At 44.1% G+C, this 17187-nt stretch overlaps 1 protein-coding gene across 1 annotated transcript in view; it reads left to right on the top strand.

Moving 5' to 3' along the window:
- Positions 1 to 17187, top strand: part of Hmgxb3 (HMG-box containing 3) — a 43024-nt gene that overhangs the window by 23014 nt on the left and 2823 nt on the right. Inside the window, exons 8-18 of the mRNA XM_038329507.1 lie at positions 117 to 274; positions 410 to 507; positions 2014 to 2112; positions 3396 to 3542; positions 4920 to 5221; positions 5920 to 6047; positions 10462 to 10593; positions 11355 to 11539; positions 12339 to 12558; positions 15083 to 15216; positions 15790 to 15906. Of these exons, the coding sequence (XP_038185435.1) occupies positions 117 to 274; positions 410 to 507; positions 2014 to 2112; positions 3396 to 3542; positions 4920 to 5221; positions 5920 to 6047; positions 10462 to 10593; positions 11355 to 11539; positions 12339 to 12558; positions 15083 to 15216; positions 15790 to 15906 (1720 nt within the window). The remainder of the gene's footprint in view (positions 1 to 116; positions 275 to 409; positions 508 to 2013; positions 2113 to 3395; positions 3543 to 4919; positions 5222 to 5919; positions 6048 to 10461; positions 10594 to 11354; positions 11540 to 12338; positions 12559 to 15082; positions 15217 to 15789; positions 15907 to 17187) is intronic.

The following is a 17187-nucleotide window of genomic DNA, read 5'->3' as shown; positions in this document are numbered from 1 at the left end:
CTGACCTTCAAGTTTAGCCCCAATTTCTGTCTCTGGGCTTTTATTAATCATACTGTACTTTATCCAGATTTTCTGACTTTCCTTCATGGTTGTTTTTTTTTCCTCCCCCTCTCCAGAGTTGACCTGTTCACCACTGTACCCAAAGGCAGACCACGGGGCAAACCCTCATTATTGGCTGCAGCAAGACCTATGAGAGCAATACTGCCAGCCCCAGCAAGTGTCGGACGGGGCAGCAGCATGGAACTGCCCAGGGCCAGACAGGCTTTCCCCTTGGGTAAGAGCTAGTTGAGACCTGGTGGGAGGGACTGTCTGATGGTAAAGATCCAGGTGGGGTGGTGGAGAATGGGGAGGGAAGAGCTGGGGAAGCTGAATGGCTTTAAGACACCAGGTTGACTTCTGGTTCTTTCAGATAAGACGCCCTCTGTGAGAACTTGTGGCCTGAAGCCAAGCACACTGAAACAGCTGGGCCAACCCATCCAACAGCCATCCAGCACTGGTGAAGTAAAAGTAAGAGCCAGTCCCAAGAGGAGCACTGGAAATCTGGTCACTGTGTTTAATGTTTCAGAGTCAAAGGGCATAGACAAAAATTAGACACCAGTTTCTACAATTATAGGTCTGTGGGATATTAATTAAAAATGGATTTTTATTTTCTATTTTAAGCTTTTAAGCCTTTTATTTAGATATAGATTTAAAATATACAAAAATAAAAGTAATATAATGAGTACCCATAACACCTTTACCCAGAATCACCTGTTACTTGCTGTTAAACCTGAAGACTTGTTCAGTCTGCAGGACCTACATGGTAGAAGGAGGGCATCAACTCTTGAATTGTCCTCTAGCCTCAACATGCGTGCTCTTGCCACATGTGCACACATGTGCAAAAATGTCAGGACCCCAAGAGCAAGCCAGTGCAGACACCTGAATACTAACACTCCTCCCTTTTGCTTATCATAAAAAGGTGAGGAATTAGGGGTAGTAGGTGAGGTGGGGATGACGATGCTGTATTCTTGAGACTCTGCTTCGTGCTGTCCTGGGGGCATCACAATCTTTGGGAGACCTGAGAAAGCTGGGGTGCTGGCCAAATCCAGGAATAGCTGGCTATTTCACCTCGTTCTCATTAGGATATCTTTTGGAGACCCACTGACAGCTCCTTTCAAATCAAATCTGGCCTCAGTATTCCTTGGATCAGGCAGTCAGGGAACCGAGAAAGAGTTCTCCCCTTTCTTCTTCTGTCTGCTCTCCCTCTCTAAATGTCCTGTTTGTTTGCTGCAACGTGAGGGTCAGATGGAGAAGGCAGCTTCCTCTTGTTCGGCACACACCAGTTTCCCCTTTCTTTCTAGTTACTCAGCTCCTCTTTCCATCTGGCCCTGGTGATCTTTCCTCTGTCTTCTCAGGAGACAGTCTTACCAGTTTGGTGCAAATCTGTTCTGTTTCACTTTTTACTTCTGACTGCCCTCAGTCATCAACCACCTGTGTCTCCTGGTGAATCAGATGCAAAGAAGCTGTCTCTTTCTCTCTTCCTGTCTTTCTGTCTGCTTCTCTACTTGTCTCTCCCTCTGCCTCCCTCTCTCTCCCTCCTCCCTCTCTCTGCCTCTCCTCTCTTCTGCTGTTCTGTCCCCAGAGGCCAGTCTCCCCCCCACACTTTTTTCATTTCCCTTTCCCTCAGTAAAAAACCCTTCCCCATGAGCTCTGTTGCATGGTGTCTTTCTCTCTCGTGCCACTTTTTAAATTATAACAGTAACAGTATTCAATTGTGTGTCTATATGGATAGCTATTACAATTGTATTGCCCCAAAGCAACTGTAAATCTGATCTGAAATGTAGTGGCCCATAGACTTGAATCTGATGTTCAGTCTTTGTACTGGTGACCACCAGTGAGCATTCCTGAGGGTGCATTTGGAGCATGAGTCTATAGTTTCCTCGGGAATTATTTCAGATTATTTAATCCTCAGGGCCCAGAACCTGAGGATTTTGCCTAAGGTATAGAACAAAACTGATTTGTTCTAATCCACAGCTATCAAATTGCCCAAGCAGCAGGACACCTCAGGTCAAAGTTGTGGAGGTCAAGCCAGATGTGTTTCCTCCATACAAATACAGCTGCACTGTCACATTGGTAAGTGTGCGCCCTGGTGGTGGGAAGTTGTTTTGATTTTTGTGGTTGAAGGTTTGTAGGAGCCAGAAGCAATAGCAGAGAATGAGCTCAGCAAAGTCAGAAATGAGTGACTGCTGCTAAATACCCCATTTCTGGTACAAGTGATGGTTGCTGGGTGAATCCGCTGAGCTATATGGGTTTGTTTGTTTCAGGTAGATACCAAGTATGAGCCAGAACACTTTTGTTAAGACTAAGTAGAGATCAGAGTCCAGTCTAGAGTTGGTATGTTAGCATAGAAATTGGGTCCGGAGCTGGAGAGATGGCTCAGTGCTTAAGAGCACTGGCTGCTCATCCAGAGGATCCTGATTCAGTTCCCAACACCCACATGGTGACTCACAGGTGTTAGTAACTCCAGTCCCAGGGAATCTGATTGCTTCTGGCCTCCGCAGGCACCAGTCACATACGTGGTGGTGCACAGACAAACATGCAGGCAAAGCACCTGCATACATAAAGAAAGAAAGGGGCTAGGCGGCGGTGGTGCGTGGCTTTAATCCCAGCACTCCAGAAGCAGAGGCAGGTGGGTCTCAGTGAGTTCTAGACCAGCCTGGTCTATAAAGTGAGTTCCAGGAGAGAGAGAAAGATCCACAGGTAAGTTTAGGCAGTAATGCACTTTCTTTTCTAAAGCACGAACATCAAACATAAATCATCTTCATGGATTTGAGAAGTGTGCTGATAAAGCAGCTCATGCGGCTCCTGTAGCCTCCCCACAAGGGTTTCCCTACCCTCCATTTCTGTACTGTTTATGGAGCTGGGGATTGAACCAGTAACCTCACATGCTTGGCAAGCACTCCAGTACTGTCATTTCCAGCATTTTTTAAGATTTTGAGACAAGTCTCACTAAGCGTTTTAGCCTGGCTTTGAGCTCACTCTTTAGCCCTAGCCTAGCCAGCCTTGAAAGTGTGTTCGTGCATTCGCGTGTGGGTGCATGCGTGCATATGTAGATGAGTGCCGAAGGTTGATGTTAACACTTTCCCTTAATTGCTCTCCATCTTATTCTTGAGGTAAGTTTTCAGTCAGATACCGTGATCGCCGGCTACAGAGCTTGTTCTGGGAAGCCCAGCTCTGCCTTCCATTGCTGGAATTACAGGGGAGCTTTTGTGCTTACCTGGCATTTATTTGGAAGCTGGGGTTCTGAACTTTGGTCATTTTGCTTGCAGGTGCTTTCACTGCTGAACCATCTGCCCCTCCCTTTTTGTGAGGCAGGGTTTTGTGTATGAGTTTAAACATGGGTCTCCCTTTTGTAGGATTTGGGCCTGGCAACATCAAGAGGACGGGGAAAGTGCAAAAATCCTTCTTGTAGCTATGTCTACACCAACCGGCATAAACCTCGGATTTGTCCCAGCTGTGGTTTTAACCTTGCCAAAGACAGGACTGAGAAAACCACGAAGCCCGTGAGTTCCTTCCCCAAATACTTGCCTTAGACTTGAGTTGTGCTTTGGATTCTAGTATGTGATTAGGTGGTTAGAGTCAGGATTAGGACCAGGTTGTATGTTCTGAGCTTGACAAAATGCCTCCTCTCTGGGCCTTGTCCTCAGTGCCAAAGTGGGGCTGATCCATATCCTAGTCTGTTTTCTGCTTCTCTAACAAAATATCCTGGATGGATAACTTAACATAGAAGTAGGTTGTGCACTCTACAGTTTTGGAGGCCAAGAAGTCGAGAACATGGTGCTGGTTGGTATCTGCTTAGTATGAGGTGTATCATGTATCATGTCTCACTGTATCATGATGTGGTCGAGGGCATCTAAGACAGAATGAGGAGCCAGAGGGAGCTTGCTTCATAACTAAGCCACAGTTAATCCATTCATGAATTAATCCATTTGAAACCACATCCTTTTAAGTTCCATTAGTATGTGACTGAGGATTACTTAATACATGAACTTTGTGGCATGTTGACTACACATTGACCACTGAGACCCAAGAGTTCAAGCACTGAAAAGAAGGGCACGTCAAGGCCTTACCCAGACGAGCATGAGAGACTGTCTTAGCACGGTTCTATTGTTGTGACAAAGCTCCACCACCAGGGCAACTTATAAAAGAAAGCATTTAATTGTGGCTTGCTTATAGTTTCAGAAAGTTAGTCCATAACTGTCATGGCAGGGAGCATGATAGCATGGTGTTGAAAGCTTACTTGTTAGGAGAGCAACCACAAGACAGAGAGAGAGCTTACTGGGAATAGTGTATACTTTTGAAACCTCAAAGCCCACCCTCAGTGACATGTCCTCCAAAAAGGCCACACCTCCTAGTCCTTCCCAAATAGTTCCACCAACTGCCAAACAAGCATTCAAATATTACAGAAGTCTAGCTCTGTTCCCCCTATAACTCTAATATAGGCCCAAAGCCGTTTCTTTATTCATTAACCAATAAAAGCAACACATAGACAGAAGGACCTTCCACACCACAGTAGTGTATAACACTCCCTTTGACCCTGAAGCAACACAGAATTAAAGACAAAGACATTTTTTTTTACATATTTAGGCCTCAGTAGATCCTCACAGTAGATTACAGTCACTTTGCTGATTGACTTGCAGTATCTCAATTAATCTGTACAGTGGTGCTGAAAGATTACAAGATATGTTTTGTTGATAGAAAAATTGAGCTCCAGAGAGCCTTTAGTGGTGTGGGGAGTTATTAGCTGAACTTAACTGATAGGAACTTTTTTTTTCCCACCCCAGGCATGGGCCCATCCCTCTGCTCTTTGTAGAATGATGGCTGTGGCCTGAGTCTGTCTCTCTACCCCTGCTTAATGATTTGATGCACTCCTTTCTCAGGAGGCGAGCTCACCACACCCAGATGTGCCAAGTACCACAGAAGCCCTGAACACAGCCCAGAGGGAGATCCAGCGTCAGTCCACGCTGCAGCTGCTGCGAAAAGTCCTGCAGATTCCTGAGAATGAGTCGGAGCTGGCTGAGGTCTTCGCCTTGATTCATGAACTAAACAGCTCTCGACTTATCCTGTCCAACGTGAGTGAGGAGACAGTCACCATCGAGCAGACCTCTTGGTCGAATTATTATGAGTCTCCATCCACGCAGTGCCTTCTCTGTAGCAGCCCATTATTCAAGGGGGGACAAAAGTAAGCACCACTTCACCCTGCCTCTAGCTGCCCCGTCCCACTTGGCTCACGTTGCCTCTTTGTTTAGACAGCTTTACAGTTTACCTTGTGCTTTCCTTACGTTTCCTTTATCTTCTCAGTTGCTAATGGTAAAATAATTAGCAATCAGGGATCGGAGAGTTTGCTCAAAGACTAAGCAATTTTTGTTCTTGTAAAAGACCCGGGTACATTTCCCATCACCCACATGGCAGCTCACAACTATCTGTAACTCTAGTTCCAAAGGATCTGATGCCCTTTTCTCCAGGGGTACCAGCCAGCACATACATGGTGCACATATATACATGCAGGCAAACCATACCACTTACAAATAAATAAATATTTTTTTTTACTTTTTTTTTTTTTTCTTGAATTGGCAATCAGTTTTAGAGATGCCTAAAACTTGTTGTCACCAGTCTAGTATTTAGATCATGTCTGGCCTGCCCAGTGCAGCCTTGTAGTTTTCAGTCATATAACAACTCGAGAGTCAGATCACCTTGTAAGTACAATTTCACAGCCCAGATCCCAATGAAATGGAGACGTTCATCTAGACAGTCTTGGAAATACAGCTCCAGCACCTTTTGTTGGTTACAGTAAAGTCTGGAGAATTTTGCTTCTGACTACAAGCCTGTCACTTGCAGAAAAAGACTGACTTCCCTCCTGGTTTTTGTTCTGGCTTTTAGCTCTCTGGCTGGGCCTCAGGAATGCTGGCTCCTGACAGCTAACCGGCTGCAGGTGGTGACTGCTCAAGTGAAGATGTGTCTGAACCCTCATTGTTTGGCCCTGCACAGCTTCATGGACATCTACACAGGTAGGTGCTAGCCTTCTCTGTCCTTACCACCCCAGAACAAGTTTGGGAATACCATATTGATTGGAGCTTTGCCCCTCTGTGCACTGCATCTATTCTTAGCAGCTTCTGAAGAAGCAGTCTTTTTCCTGATTACCTCAGCCCCAGTCAGCTTCCTCAGGTGAGACCCTTCTCTGGAGTCATTAGTTTAAAAGTAACAACTCTCAACATACGTTTAATCCCAGCACTTAGGAGGCAGAGAGGTGGAATTCTGTGAGTTTGGGTCCAGCCTGGACACATAGTGAGTTCTTGGCCAGCCAGGCCTACATAGCAAGACCCTGTCTCAAAACCCAAATCTTCGTTGTAGAAAAGCCGGTCAATGCAGACAAGTTTAAAAGACAGCAGTGTTCCCGCCTCTCTGATCCTCAGACCCATTCATTGTCTACAGAGCATCAGGAGCTAGAGAACATTCTAGGTTTTCTTTGAACAGAGATGGAGCGGGATGGGTATTGTGGAACATGCTATTGTAATTTAGTGCCACACCATCGTCATCTCTACCAGCAAGTAGAGAAGCAACCCTTTAATAAAGATGTTTGTATTCCATTTTATAGTCTTGCTTATAATTAAATAATTATGTGTGTCTTTCTTTTGGGCAAATTCTCAAAAGTGGAAATTTCGTATTTTTACTCTCCCCTTTATTCAGCACTGTTAGACCATAGACAGCTTTTCTTTTCCCTTTTCTAAACTTGCCTTCTCTGGTGCTTTGGGCTTCCTTACTCTTTGCCTAAAGCTCTCCTCCACATACAGTTGCTTATCTGACTTGGCCCAACCTCCACATCAGCTTACAGAGGGACTTGGCTTTCCCCTCTTCTTCAGTCTCTGTGGGCAGCTCTGAGATTTACAGCTTCCTGCCCTGATGTTTTTCTTTAAACACACAAATAAAACTGTTTTTGAAACTCAAAGACACAACAAAACCCATGTACCAATGGTGAGAGTGTGAATTGACATGTAAAATTTGTGCTGAAGATTAAGATGTAGTTGTTTTTTGTCTAGACAAGGTTTCTCTGTAGCTTTGGAGCCTGTCCTGGAACTAGCTCTTGTAGACCAGGCTGGACTCGAACTCAAAGAGATCCACCTGCCTCTGCCTCACTAGTGCTGGGATTAAAGGCATGCGCCACCACCGCCTACCTTGTGAAATCTTACATTGCCAGTTAGCACTTAATATTATTTTGTGTCCCAAAGTTAAAGTGCCCATTTTTCTCCAGTGTAATATATGTAGGCCAGTGCTCAGGGTTATATATGTTTTAATTAAAATTCTTTAAATTTGCATAGAGTACCCAGCATTTGAAAGGCAAAAGCAGAGAGATCTCTGTGAGTTTGAGGCCAACCTAGTCTGATCTACATAGTGAGTTCAGGACAACCAGAGCCACATAGAGAGAACCTGTCTTGAAAAAGAAGAAGAAAAGAGAAGTTACATGGAGTAGATGTTCTTTGTTGATATTCTGTGAGTTTCCTCTTAAACATGCACTGAGTCCCGAAACAGTCAAGCCTCTTGTTTTGTTCCCTTATAGTTGAACTCACTTCATTTGGTAGTGTTATGACCAAGTTTCTGGTCCCCAAAAGAATTCATGGAGCCGGATTTTCGATGCGAATTACATGAGGGTTTTTTTTATTCAAGCTCAAGTTTGGGCCAACACTTTTCCAGCACCCCAGCATGGTGGGTGCAGAAAGTGTGGGGGAAAAAAATAGAACTTTTTAAAGGGGAAACGCCGTAATCAGGGGAGTTTGTGTCCTTTCATCTTGGGATTAGGTAAGAAGGGCATAGGATAAGGGAGTTTCTGAAACCATTGGTCAGTTTTTGGGCACAAAAACCTAACAAGGAGCCATTAATAACTGACAAGGTATCTTCAAGGACAGGATGCCTCCTAGAAACATCTGGACCTCATTAAATTTTATGACCTTGCTCCCTTTCTCCTTAATTGACTACTTTTAAGGTATCTATTCATATTTCTGCTGTCGCAGCACATTTCTGGAGCTGAGATCGCCCATTCCCCAGCTCATCATATGGCTTAAGATGAAGCCCCTCTTTAAAATGGAGTTTGTGAAGTCAGTTCCTCACAGTAGCTGCTTCATTCTCATCCTCGCAGTTCCTCTACCAAAAAATGCTGTGTAAGCACATGATAGTGTGTGGTCCTCTGACCTGTTTCCCGGGCTTTATTGTGCATTAGTGCATGCCTCTTTCATCAGTGCCTGGTCTTCCCTGTGTGGATGTGCTAGTCTGTCCATTCACCTGCTGAACGACGTTAGAATGTCTGCCATCACGAATAGAGCTGTTTCCAAGCCTTCATTTACAGGATTGTTTGTGAGTAGACGTTTTCACTTCTAAGTGAATACATGATGATCCAAATGGTAACTGTATGTTTAGTTTTATAATTGATTGCCAAACCATTTCCAAAAAGGCTTTATCATTTTGCATTCTTTCCATTAGTGTGTGAGAATTTTTTTGCCTGAGGTGGTATTTTTTGCCATCCTAATTGGTGTATGCAATGGTATTGCATTATAGTTCTCCAGTGACCAGTGATGGATGCCTGTTTTTTGAAGAAGTATTTATTTTTAGCCTTTCTCTGTGTACTAGTGTATGCCGTGGTGCACATGGGGAAGCCAGAGGACAGCCTTGGGTGTCAGTCCTCACTTTCTGCCTTGTTTGAGATAGTTTCTTGTTGGCTGCTGCCTCAGACAAGCTAGTTGGTCCAGGAATTCCCAGGAATTCTCTCTGCCTCCCGTCTGGGAGTGCCAAGGCTACAGATACACTGCCATACCACCTTTTCCTGGGTTGTGGGGATCCAGACTCAGGTCCTAACTCTTGCATAGCATATACTTTACCAACTGAGACATCTTTCCAGTCCTTAATGTCTTTCTAGCCTGAGGTCTGTTGTGTGGGTTAGGGTGGCTGGCTCACAAGCCTTAGGATCTGCCAGTTTCTGCTTCTCCTGGGATAACGAATGTGTAATACCATGCCCGACTTCCTGTTAATCTACACATGGTTTCTAAGGATTTAACCCAGAACAAATAATCACTTTATTGACTGAACTGTCTTCCCAACCAATATGATCCATATCTGTTTAACTGTTTATTTTATGTATTTATTTTTGTCGTATGTATATATGAGTGCCTGCATAAATGTATGTGTCCCTTATGGATACTGGTATCAACAGAGGCCAGAGAGCATTGGATCCCCTGAAACAAGTTAAATAAGGCAGTTGTGAGCTATAACACAGGTGCTGGGAACTAAACCCAGGTCCTCTGCAAGGGCAGTAAATGCTCTTAACTGCTGAACCATCTCCCCAGCTCCTTACTGTAACCTTTATGTAAAGCGTAAGGTTCAGATTTAACTTATTTGTTGGATATAGATGTCCATTGTCCCATTACTGAAAATCCCTAGCCTATGTACGTGAGACTGCTTTGAGACATTAGATTGTTCCATTATTTATCTTTGCCAATATATACTGTTGTTATATATAGTGTTGTTGTTTTGTCTTTCTCTCTCTTTTTTGTGGCAGCCCTAGCTGTCATGGAATTTGCTATGTAGAACAGGTTGACCTCTAACTTAAAAGAGATCTATCTATCTGCCTCTGCTTGGATTAAGGGTTCATACTGATTTTTTTTTCATTCATCAAGAGAATAGAGATCTTTTACATGACTTTAGGGGAGTAGGAGAGTGTTACTCTATTGTGAATTATATTTGTGAATTTGCTATGTAGAACATGTTGGCCTCAAACTTACAGAGATCTATCTGCCTCTGGTTTCCGTTTTTCTTGGCTTTTTTGCAAGTTTTCTCTGTTTATGGTCTTTTAAGTTTGTGTGTGATGATTGGGGGGACACAAAAGGTTTTATTTGTTTTCTCTTTTTAATTTTTGAATGGCCAGAGCTTTGGTATTATGTTTTCAGCCTTTGCTGTTATACCTAGAAAGGCCTGGGTACATGTTCCAGAATTTGTTTATGTCATGATGATGCTTATGTTGTATAAATGAAAAAACCTCTCATTTTACTGGTCTGGACTGCACTTAAATTCACCCTACTTTTTATCCCCAGGGTGATCTTAGAGCCCGTGCTAGACCCACCACATCCCTGTGCTAAGAGGTCCCTGACATCCGTGGTGCAGCTGTGTGAGAGCAGGGAAGAATGGCACCTCTGGGCCTGAACACTGAGCCAGAGATAGAGAAAGTCTTCTTGTTTAAATTAAGATTTTAAAAAAATGTTATAAATAGTGTTTCATTCAACAGTGGCTTATAGACAACTTCAGAACACTTAGGTCTACTTCCCTGTTGTAAAATGTGTTGTTCGGTTTTAGGACTGTACTGTGACTTACTCCCCCGTAGTCGACATTGTTTGCACTGTTAATGCTATAGTAACCCCTTTGCCTGTTTTCAATCTGCAGGTCTTTTTAACGTGGGGAATAAGTTGCTAGTAAGCCTGGATTTACTTTTTGCAATTCGGAACCAAATTAAGTTGGGAGAGGACCCCAGAATGTCTGTCAGTGTTGTGCTGAAGTCTGTGCAGGAGCAGACAGGTAAGGTCTCTCCAGGTTCAGTCCTGAGCACTGAACTGAACTTTAGCGATAGACTTCAATTGGAATGAGAGTCTAGTATTTTGGAAAGGAGATATTTCTGATTTTCTAATAATATATTCTTCCTTCAGAATTTTATAAACTGACTTTGGAAAATGTTTTATGCATACAGGGCCTTTAGCAAGAAATTACAACTGACTTTTAGAATCATATCCTTCAGTCATGTGGGTTTGTCTTTATGGTATATTAGTTGGGCTCATTCTAAGTACAGAGCTCCTTGATGTCTTCCAGTTTCAAGGCTCCTGTGGAGACCCAGATTTAGGGATCTGGGTCTTTGCTACCTAGAAATTCTTTGCCTGTGTGCTTTCCTTCTGCTTGTTCTTGGCCTGTCCCATTTCTACAAGCTTCAGTTCTGTGCTTTGTCTGCTGTGGTGAGACAGACGGCCATGTAGGCTTGTGTTTGAGACTTGGCTCTGCCACGTAGTGGCAGTGTGATTTTGAGCAACTTGTTCTTATTATCTAACCATAAAAGAAGACAGTAATAGCTCCTGACTCAAAAAGAATTAAAACCATGTAAGAATTAGTCTAAGTAGTGTATTCAAAACCTTCAGACAGACATCTAGTACCTAGGAGGTATTAGTTCAAAGCAACTGTCCTTGGATTGGAGCTGCCACCAGAACACTTGCGGATTGCTGTTCTTGCTGTCTTCTGGCTTATCTGGTGCTTTTAGGGTCTTTTTCTGTGACCTCTTGCTGTCCTTCTAGAGAAGACACTGACCTCAGAGGAGCTGAGCCAGCTGCAGGAGCTGTTGTGCAATGGCTATTGGGCTTTTGAGTGTCTCACTGTTCGTGACTACAATGATATGATCTGTGGGATCTGCGGTGTCGCCCCCAAAGTGGAAATGGCTCATAGGAATGAAGAGAATGTGCTGGCACTGAAGAGTGTGGAGGTAGGTCCCTCTCAGCCACCATAGCCACTTTCAGAACTGTCCTGCCATTTGGGCATCTTCCCTCCTGCATGCTGTTCCCAAGAATACATGGCTCCAGTCCTGTGTAGGCGAGGCCAGTGGCTTTTTTCTCCTACAGCCAGTATTTCATTTGAGAATGATCAGGAAGAAACAGGGTTGGTTGGTTGGTTTGATTTCCTTTTTTATTCTCCCTCCCCACCCCCTTTCTTTTAATGATGCTGGAGATCAAACCCAGAGTCTCCTGTATGCTAGGCAAACACACCCCAGTGCTTATTTGTTTCCTTTACCTAAGAATTGAACCAGGAACTGTGTGCATATTAAGCATGCGCTCTGTAGCTGAGCTACAATCCTAGCCCTTACATGCACTTTTTAGGCTTCTTAGAAAGTAGTTTAAAAATGGTTCCCAAAACTTCTGTCCTCATGGAGCCCTTATTAGCTGCTTTGGGAAAGATGGATAGGAAAGAGATTATTTTTCTGTAGTAACGGAACAGGATGGTGAGAAAGGGTTTCTCTTTATAGAGGGTAGTCAGGGGAGGTCTCTGACAAATGACATGAACAGAGCTATAGAAGTAAGGAGATGTTTTACTATTGGTCCAGAGCATACTGTGGTGTGAGGATAGGCTGTCAGGTATTTGGTCTCCCCAAAGCCCTGCTTTCCTGGTACATAATAAAGGGTGCATACTGTGTTGTATCTAATCTGTAGCTCATAAACTTTGCCCTATTTTTATCTCTATTTTGTTTTTTTCTTTGCCTTTTTTATCTTGACCACTTTATCTTGTAGTTTACCTGGCCAGAATTCTTGGGCTCCAGTGAAGTAAACGTGGAGGACTTTTGGACTACCATGGAGACAGAGGTGATTGAGCAGGTTGCCTTCCCCACAAGCATCCCCATCACCAAATTCGACGCCTCTGTTATCGCTCCCTTTTTCCCACCACTCATGAGAGGAACTGTGGTTGTCAACACTGAAAAAGACAAAAATCTGGATGTGCAGCCAGTACCTGGTAAGACCACTTGGTTTCTCTTTGGTATTAAGAGGATAGCTCAGTCAGAAGTCTTGAACATTGGCCATGGCCAGAAAGAGCAGTGGCAGAGTGCCAGGCCCAGCTCAGGGACTATCTTCAGTACAAAGCTCTGGCAGGGCATAGTATTAAAACCTTTTAATTCTACCACTCGGAAGGCAGAGGCTGTTGGATCTCTGTGAGTTCAAGGCCAGCCAGCCAGGACTACAAAATGAACTCTGTCTCTAAAAAGGAAATTTACATTTTGCGTTTTAACCCAAAATGATAACCACACTCTGGTTCATGTCACATCTATAGTTAGAAACTTGCAAAGAACAGTCATTTTCCTATGCTGAGTATAATGCACCTTATTTTTGTTTTAATTTTTTTTTCTTTTTTTTTTTTTTTTTTTTTTTGTTTTTTCGAGACAGGGTTTCTCTGCAGCTTTTTTAGAGCCTGTCCTGGAACTAGCTCTTGTAGACCAGGCTGGCCTCGAACTCACAGAGATCCGCCTGCCTCTGCCTCCCGAGTGCTGGGATTAAAGGCGTGCGCCCCCACCGCCCGGCTAATTTTTTAAAGCCTAGAAATGAAGTACTAATTTTGTCAGTGCTCTGTGTGATACACTTGCAGTAAATATTGGTAAATATTGTTTCCTTTTTTGGCTTTTTTTATTAATATTTATTGAGCGCTCCATTTTTCTCTGCTCCCCTCCTTGCCTCTCCCCTCCCCTCCCCCTTCAACCCTCCCCCAAGGTCCCCATGCTCCCAATTTACTCAGGAGATCTTGTCTTTTTCTACTTTCTACTTCCCATGTAGATTAGATCTATGTGAGTCTCTCTTAGTGTCCTCATTTTTGTCTAAGTTCTCTGGGGCTGTGGTTTGTAGGCTGGTTTTCTTTGCTTTATATCTTAAAGCCACCTATAGCATGAGGGGTCCTGCTTGTTGGGGTTTATGTCCCGCCCGGTACCCCACAGCTGGCAAGCCCCAAAGAAAATCACACAGAGGTCTCCATAAGATTATAAACTGATTGGCCCATTAGCTCAGGCTTCTTGCTAGCTCTTATAAGTTATATTAACCCATTATTCTTATCTATGTTAGCCACATGGCTTGGTACCTTTCAGCCAGGCAGGTCACATCTTGCTTCTCCTGTGTCTGGACAGGATTGGGAGGAATGGGCTTCCTCCTTTCCAGCATTCTCCTGTTCTCATCTCCCCGCCTCTACTTCCTGTCTGGTTGACCCACCTATACTTTCTGCCTGGCCAGTCAACGTTTTATTAAAATACATGATTGACAAAATACAGATAATTCTCCTGCACCAACCACCTATGAGTGAATACGTGTGACAATTGTCTTTCTATGTCTAGGTTACCTCACTCAAAATGTTTTCTAGCTCCATTCCTTTTCCTGCAAAATTCAAGCTGTCGTTATTTTTTTCTGCTGTGTAGTACTCCACTGTGTAAATGTACCACATTTTCCTTATCCATTCTTCAGTCGAGGGGCATTTAGGTTGTTTCCAGGTTCTGGCTATGACAAACAAAGTTGCTATGAACATAGTTGAGCACATGCCCTTGTGGCATGATTGAGCATCCTTTGGATATATACCCAAAAGTGGTATTACTGGGGCTGGAGAAATGGCTCAACTGTTAAGAGCACTGGCTGCTCTTCCAGAGGTCCTGAGTTCAATTCTCAGCAACCACATGAGGGCTCACAGCCATCTGTAATGAGATCTGGTGCCCTCTTCTGACCTGCAGATGTAAATGCAGACAGAACACTGGATAATCAATCAATCAATCAATCAATCTTTAAAAAAGAAGTGGTATTACTGGGTCTTGAGGAAGATTGTTTTCTAATTTTCTGAGAAATCACCAAACTGACATTCATAGGGGTTATACAAGCTTGCATTCCCACCAGCAATGCAGAAGTGTTCCCTTTTCCCCACAACCTCTCCAGCATAAGTTGTCATCAGTGTTTTTGATCTTGGTCATTCTTATAGGTGTAAGATGGAATTTCAGAGTTGTTTTGATTTGCATTTCTCTGATGACTAAGGATGTTGAACCTTAAGTGTCTTTCAGCCATTTTAGATTCCTGTGTTGAGAGTTGTCTCCATTTTCTTATTGGATTATGTGTTCTTTTGGTGTCCAATTTCTTGAGTTCTTTGTATATTTTGGAGATCAGACCTCTTAGTGAAGACCTTTTCCCATTCTGTAGGCTGTCATTTTATCTTGTTGACAGTGTCCTTTGCTTTACAGAAGCTTTTCAGTTTCAGGAGGTCCCATTTATTAATTGTTTCTCTCAGTGTCTCTTGGTTCTGAAAACAGTATTTGTGGGTTAAAAGGTAACTTGTTTCAGGGTTCTTGGCAATGACTTTTTCTGTTGTCAGATGTAGGTATTTCAGGGGCGTGGTCCAGTTCTGAGAGCCTTCAGACAGCAGTGAAACTGTCGACCTGCCTACTACCCCACCTCTCCCAGCACCATGGTATCAGGTGACTGGCAACAGCACTTCCCATCAGCTTTATTATGTGTTGCAGGTAATGGCAGTGCCTTGGTGAGATTGCTGCAGGAGGGCACCTGCAAGCTTGAGGAACTTAACTCCTATGGTGGGGAGGAACTACAGTACCTACTGGAGCAGTGTGGCATCCCATTTGGCCCGGAAGACTCCAGGGTAAGTGTTGGGAACCGCTGTGGAGACCGGCTTTGGGATAGGAAGGATAATCTTTTTTCTGTACAAGTGATAAAGCCCATATCATTGGGCCCCTGTGCTGGACATTAGGTTCTAGAAGTGAAGAAACCAAAGAAATAGCAGGAGCCAGATGGCATGTATGTGATGCCTAGACGAGACTCAGGTGATTTTAAATTTGATTAACCTCATTTACAAAATCAAAACAACTGGAAATTTACAGGGCTTTTTTAAAGAACACTTCACATAGAGACTGGTTTTATGCTCAAAAATGACTGTCGTTAATGTAGATTGTATGCTGTGTGTAGATTTTAGCAGTACCTTACTTGCTTTCTGTGCTATTGAAAATATGCTTTTTAAAATTCAGATTCCTATGGTTTCTCTGATAAGATAGGCTGACAGCTTCCTGTGGCTTCCTGAAGTTTACCTGTACTTAGAGGAGGGGCTGCCAAGTCTCTAAGGCCTAGCAGCAGATCCCTGTGCTTTGGGGTTTGGAGAGATGTTTGATACTGAGCCTTAGCATCTGTGCCTGAGATTTAGTCTTTTCCTTCTCTCCAGGATCAGCTCTGCTTCTCCTTATTGGCCCTCTACGAATCTGTACAGAATGGAGCCAGAGCTAGACCGCCCCCCACTCACTTCACAGGGGGCAAAATCTACAAAGTGTGCCCCCATCAGGTAAGAAAGAATGAAGCATGGCTTGAGCTTGCTAATGTTGAACTGCTTACAGAGAATCCAACTGATCCCTTTGGGACTAAGACTTGAGTCATTATGCACCCAGGGAATAATTGCCATTTGGGGGGCTGGAGAGGGAGCTTGGATCATTCAGTAATACATATTAAACACCCTACTATGTGCTGACCCTGAGTTGCCCAGTTGTACAGTAATAAAAGACAGAGATATTGTTCTTTAGTTGACCTCCGATTGTCATGGAGGAAGAAAGTTACCACAGCTTGTAATGCTGGCTCTGGAGGAACTGAAGAACTAAGGTAGAAAGTAGGGGTGCACCTGCAATCTCGAGGCAGCCAGAGAAGGCCAGGCCGTGGGGATAAAGGCAGAGCCCAGAGGAAAGCCAGAGAAGTGACTCCTGTGACATTATTCTGAACATGGTCAGAGGCCTTTAGGATAGTGTTGAACAGGAAATAGGGCGGTGAAATCACTCCAGATGCCCTAGAAGGAGATGGCTAGGGTAGATAGAAAAGGCTACAGGATAGATCATGTATGGCAGAATTGGCCTGGGAAGATACCAGAATGGAAAACCCAGGACTGAGTGAGCATTGTCCACAGATTCAGTTCATAATGACATGAGCGTCAGGTTGAACTAGCCATAAAAGGAGGGTGAAGCAGCCAAGCACCTAACAAAGCTGGGGGCAGGGCCTTTGAAGCTTGCTCTCTGGCAGATGAACACTGCTGAGGGAGTGTGTTCAAATGTGCCCATCGTCATCTTCTGAGAAACTCTAGACAGTAGAGGGAGTCAAGTGCTTTGTTGGGACTATGGTAGGGAGCACTTCATGTGGACATGACTGAGAAGTGGGTGTGAAGGCAGAGTTCTCCAGGATGCTCAGATCTGCGCAGCACAGGAGTGACTGGGAAGTGTTGGTGCATGTGCTTACTCGGCTCCAGCAAAGGCTGTTGTTTGGGCAGCCTGTTGAAGTCTAATGGGAACCTTGCTCCTAATACTAGTGACTCAGTCTAGTGGCCCTAAGCCTTGTGTGTTTACATTGCCAGGATGGTTGGCAGGGTGATATGGAGGGTGCAGGGTTTAGAGATGTTCTGAGGCACCTTTCAGCCTAACCTAAGTCCTAGCTGTTCTCAGGACAAGGATGAGCTGGTGACTTCCTTTAGGGATAGAACTAGGAGGGGAGGGTCAGCATGGTGACTCAGTGGCTAAAGGTGCTTGCCAGGCAAACCCACCAACCTGAGTTCACCTCCGAATCCAGTGTGGAAGGAGAGAACCAA

The sequence above is a fragment of the Arvicola amphibius genome, chromosome 5, assembly GCF_903992535.2.
Source record: "Arvicola amphibius chromosome 5, mArvAmp1.2, whole genome shotgun sequence".
NCBI classification, from domain to species: Eukaryota; Metazoa; Chordata; class Mammalia; order Rodentia; family Cricetidae; genus Arvicola; species Arvicola amphibius.
Note: the sequence above shows the minus strand (reverse complement) of the source record. Positions and strands in the feature narration are given on the sequence as shown.